The 4871-nt window shown below is 54.5% G+C and overlaps 1 protein-coding gene across 1 annotated transcript in view; it reads right to left on the bottom strand.

Annotated features, from left to right (window-relative positions):
- Positions 1–3587: 3587 nt before the first annotated feature.
- The window catches only part of REPIN1 (replication initiator 1), a 4401-nt gene continuing 3117 nt past the window's right edge, over positions 3588–4871 (bottom strand). The window contains 1 exon segment of the mRNA XM_027766663.1: positions 3588–4871. This exon segment is cut by the window's right edge and continues 448 nt beyond it. Coding sequence (XP_027622464.1) covers positions 4284–4871 — 588 coding nt within the window. The 3' untranslated portion in view covers positions 3588–4283.

Genomic DNA, 4871 nt, shown 5'->3' with positions numbered 1-4871 from the left:
AGGGAGTGATTTCTCGCTTTCTGTCTGTCTTTCTGGCGAGTGCACATGCCCTATAGCAAAAACCCCTCCCCCCCAAAAAAAAAGAAAAAAGGGAACTGCCATTGGAATAGCAGGTTGATACCACAAAAGCTGGGCCCCTAACCTGCCCCTGTGAACCAGGTTGCCCTTATTTTACTTACTTGGGCAACAGCTGACTGAGCACATGCCATAGGCCCAGCTGGTGGTCAGCCTCAATAGCACAGAGACAGGGACTGGCGACAGGGACTGGATTCGAGCCAGTTCCCCCAACTGAATATGCAGTTTTTACAAAAACACGCTGTCTCTGGACTTTGGCTTATTCATCTATAAGACAGTTAATAATTTTCTAGTTACCTACAAGCCATACCAAATATTTAAAGTTCTGTTCGGTTACACTGTCTGCAGAAGCGTCTGTAAAGTATAAAGCCCTGCACACCCTAAACAGAGGCCTCACCTCATTAGCCATCAACTCTTTAGAATCCCATTCAACTCTTTTACTTTCTAAAATGCCTAGAAGCTCCACAAAGGTTTGTGGGTTCCATTCCCATTGCAACGATCCATATTCTAGTTTCAGATCTGCCACTGGCTACAGGTGTGACCCTGAGAAATTTGCTTCCACTCTCTGGGCCTGTTTCCTCCTCTACAGAGTGGAAGACTTCCTCCATTGACATCCCATGACCCAGGGTATTTCAGGGCTGGAAAGAATCACAGGGCCGACTGTATTGCCTAGTGGTTAGTGAGCTGGATTCCCACATGACAAACAGCACCATTCAAGTCCCAACCCCCGGGCTTGAAAAACATGGGGCATGTGTGCATGTGTGCCCAACATCCCTACAGGGTGGAGAAATGGAGGAGAAAGAATTGTAGCATAACCACACCCCATTGGGGGATTTCTTCCCATTCCTGTTTCTTTCTCTGAAAGGGGCAGATGTTCTCTGGCAAATTAAAAACAAAAACAAAACAACGACAAAAATAGTGAAGCTTATTCGGGATTCTATTTTCATTAAGCAAAAAGAAAAGAAAAAGGGGGAGGCTGCATACACATGTTTGCAAATGCATAGAAAAAAAAGTGATGGGAAAATACCATTCAAACACCTCACACAGTGTAAAGATAAAGACTAGGGGGGTGATGGAGGGCTGTTATATTTTTTAAATCTACATAGGTTTGCAATATTTAATTTATTAAAGATAATTTAATACTGCAGATTAGAAATTAGAGTGGGGCTGGCCCGTGGCATGGTGGTTAAGGCAGCTGGATCCCACATGGCTGACTATATGGTTCAAGTCATGGACTCAGCGGCTTGAGAAATATGTCACGCACATGTGCCCAAAATCCCAAAGGAGAGACAGAGGAGGAACTGCAGTGTGACCATTCCTAACAAGAGAGTGCTTTTTCACTTCCCTGCCCCACTCCGTGACTGCACATGCCCTCTGGTGAAAAAGAAAAGAACTGCAGGTTGTGTCCGCAGGGCTGACCCTCTGGACCTGGGCAATCCTCCCCTGCTGGTGGGCTGTCAGGCTGAGACAGGCCTAGCAGGGCCTTGGGAACCACTACCCCCGCCAAAACACTCAGGCAGGAACCAGGGACAAGTGCACTTGCCCCCAGCTTCAGCAGCTGCTCAAGCTGTGTGACCTCCCCACCCCTGGATCCCTCACACCCCTGCCCACAGCGGCCGCAGCATGCCCCTGGGCACTCGGTGCTGCCTTCCCCATTCCAGGGGTATTCCTTGTAAAATGACTTTGCCTAGCTCCATGGCCGTGGTGATGCTGCTCGGAGAGGCTGGACCCCATGTGGCCACCATGGCTCGAATCCATGCTGAGCACACTCAGGGTCTGATGCATTGGAGGACATGAGGATGGGGCTCTCGGTGCGGCCAGACCTTCCCTCTCTCTCACTTGCGTGTGCAAGTACACTACCACCAATAGAGGAAAACAAAAGCAAACAACAAAAAAAGATTTTTCAAAATGTCAGGAACCTCTGGTCAGATTACCTCTCCCCCTTATTCTCGTCCCCAGCCTCCCAGTACTAGCTAGATGCCAGAGGACCTGTGGCTGGTCCCCCCCACCATCCCTAGTGGTCGACCTTCCTAGTCATCTGCAGACATGAGTGGGGCTTCCTCGAGGCTGTGCTCTGCCCCCACCCCGACTCCAAGCTACACTGCTTTTCAAGTGGTTCTGTAACCCCATAAACCATTAAGAAGCCTCAAGGCAATTCACCTCCATCCTACACACTTCCAGCCCCACCCAACGCCACCCGCCCCTCCCTAGCATGTTTACCCATACGCGTTCGCCCCACAGTAGCCACTGGGTCTCATCTTTGTAGCCCCCAGCTTCCAAGACAAGCGCACAGCAAGCCTTTAACACTTCATCAAAGGCAGCACACACCCCATCCTTCCAACCGACTCCTGAAGAGCACAGACAACAGGAGTCAGACAGCTCTGGGTTTGAATCTACCTCTGGCCACTGCCCCTTACAGGACCATGGGGAAACGTTTCCATCTATAAAAGGAGAACAAGGTACCTACTGCACAAGGGTTACACGAGACATTCAGATAAACTTCTTTGCAAGGTGCCATCAACACGCTGGTTATTCTTACGTGCCAGACACTGCTAGGTACCAAGGTCTATGCAGAAATCCCTAAGACAGGCAGGGCGAGAGCCTGCACACACCTGACTACAGGCACTCAGCTCTGCACTGACTCCCAGCAGGCAGACCTGGGGACCTGAGCAGCCAGCCACGGAGGCACTGCAAACCAGCCCTTCATCTCCAGCCTCCTGGTAACTGGCACCTAAAATGTCTGGCCTGTCCCCAAGGAAGGCTGAACTGCTGGCTGTGTGTGGGATGTGAGAAACAGGGACATCTGTGCTCCTCGGGTTGCCTCCCCTCCCAGCGGCTCATTCTTCATGCTATAAACCCACCCGCGGGGTTGCTGGAGGGACGGTTCAGGTCTAACTAGTCTGTAACATTCACTGCCCCTCAAAAAGGGCCTCTCAGTGCTCACTGGAGTGACACGAAAGCTTAGACAGTGGGTAGACATGTGGCCTTGGGTCCACAATAGGAGCGTGAGTGGCCAGGAACCAAGATCTTGGCTCCAAGTCTGCAGCAATCCCCCAGTGCAGTCTCTGGAGCCAGGGCCCACCAAACCAGACTATCTTCCTGGAAGAGAGGAGCCCAGAAAGTCAGCCCAGAAAGTTGGCCTGCTGTTGCCAGAAACTCACCCACAGACCCATGAGAAAAAGGAACACTCCCCAGCCACCAGTTCTAAAACCAAATCTTTATTCTCTAGTTTGAAAAGGAGGATAAGTGGTTGCTCCGTTTAGTTCCAGAGAACAGAACAAGGCCCAACAGGTAGAAATTACAGGAAAGCAGAATTCGTTCATTTTAAGGGAGAATTTCTAACAATTAGAAGCATCTTAAAACAGAACCACGGCCTCAGGAGGGGGGCTCCCTGTCACCTAAGTGCTCAAGCAGAAGCTGGGCATCCGAGCGCTAGAAATGCAGAAAGGACACGCACCTGCCGACTCCCTTCGGCTGCCCTCCGTCATCCATGATGCATCTTTTCCACGTCAGCAGGAGTGAGGAGGGCCTGGGATGTTCAAAAGCCTGGGCTCTCACAGCCAGGGGGGGACTCTAAGCCAGGAGAGCAAGTGGACAGACCACGGAGGAAGTGCCCGGGACAGGTAGTCTTTGAGAAGGAAGAGGGGAACAGGTCCCCCAGGTCTTCTTCCCGGGTCTGGGTGCCTACGCAGGGGATGGAGAGAATGAGCAGCTGGCCTTCACCTCTCGATGCTGGAGAAGGCCCGGTGCTGTCTAATGAGGCCAGCAAGCTCTCCAAGGTGTGCCCAGCTGGTCTGCTTTTCCTCCCCCAGCCCATTACAGGGACTGGACCACACCTACTTCCAAGATCTGAAGTAACTCAGAGGGAAAGATGGGGACATTAAGGCGTTAACACCAGAGGATGGAGGGTCTTCCTTCCCACTGGTGGCTCCTCTAGCCGGGGGCTCTAAGGGTAGATGGAGCTGCTATTGCTACTTTTCCAGGGCACAGGACAGTCAGGACAGAGCCTTGGCAAACACCCGTGAGAGGCTGGCTCCCGCACTCTGAAGTGGGCTCTGAAGGGGGCTCCCCGGTGGCTGGGCTGACCTTCCCTGTTCTGGGGGCCCAGCTCTTGCTGGCCTCCGCCATCCTTCTGGGATGCCCACATCCCCTAGGCAGCACCCTGCCACCCCCTGTGGAGAGGGAGGCTGCCATGGCCCACCCGGCCCTCAGACGTCGTGCTTCTTCTGGTGGGCCAGGAGCCGCTCCTCGTTGTCGAAGGTCTGGCCACAGATGGCGCAGCAGAAGGCGCCGTCCCGGATGTGGCTCTTGCGGTGGGTGATGAGGTTGGACTTCTGGCTGAAGCTGCGGTCGCAGTCGGGGCAGGCGTAGGGCCGCTCGCCCGTGTGGATGCGCCGGTGGGACACGAGGTTGGACTTCTGGCTGAAGGCTTTGCCGCAGTCGGGGCAGACGTAGGGCTTCTCGCCGGTGTGGATGCGCCGGTGGGCGGCCAGGTAGGGCTTGTGGCGGAAAGCCTTGCCGCAGTCGGGGCAGACGAAGGGCCGCTCGGGCGCGTGGTCGCGCCGGTGCGTCGCCAGGTGGCTGCCCTGCGAGAAGCGACGCCCACACTCCTCGCAGGCAAAGGGCCGCTCGCCCGAGTGGACCCGGGAGTGCGCCATCAGGTGGGCCTTCTTGCCGAAGTTCTTCCCGCACTCGGCGCAGGTGAAGGGCCGCTCGCCGGTGTGCTGCCGCTGGTGGACCCGCAGGAAGCGCTCCAGCCGGAAGCTCCTGCCGCCGTCGGGCACGCCGGGGGGGGG

The sequence above is a fragment of the Tupaia chinensis genome, unplaced genomic scaffold (assembly GCF_000334495.1).
Source record: "Tupaia chinensis unplaced genomic scaffold, TupChi_1.0 Scaffold143622_1, whole genome shotgun sequence".
Classification (NCBI taxonomy): domain Eukaryota; kingdom Metazoa; phylum Chordata; class Mammalia; order Scandentia; family Tupaiidae; genus Tupaia; species Tupaia belangeri.
The sequence above is the reverse complement of the archived record's forward strand: the minus strand, read 5'-3'. Positions and strand labels throughout refer to the sequence as shown.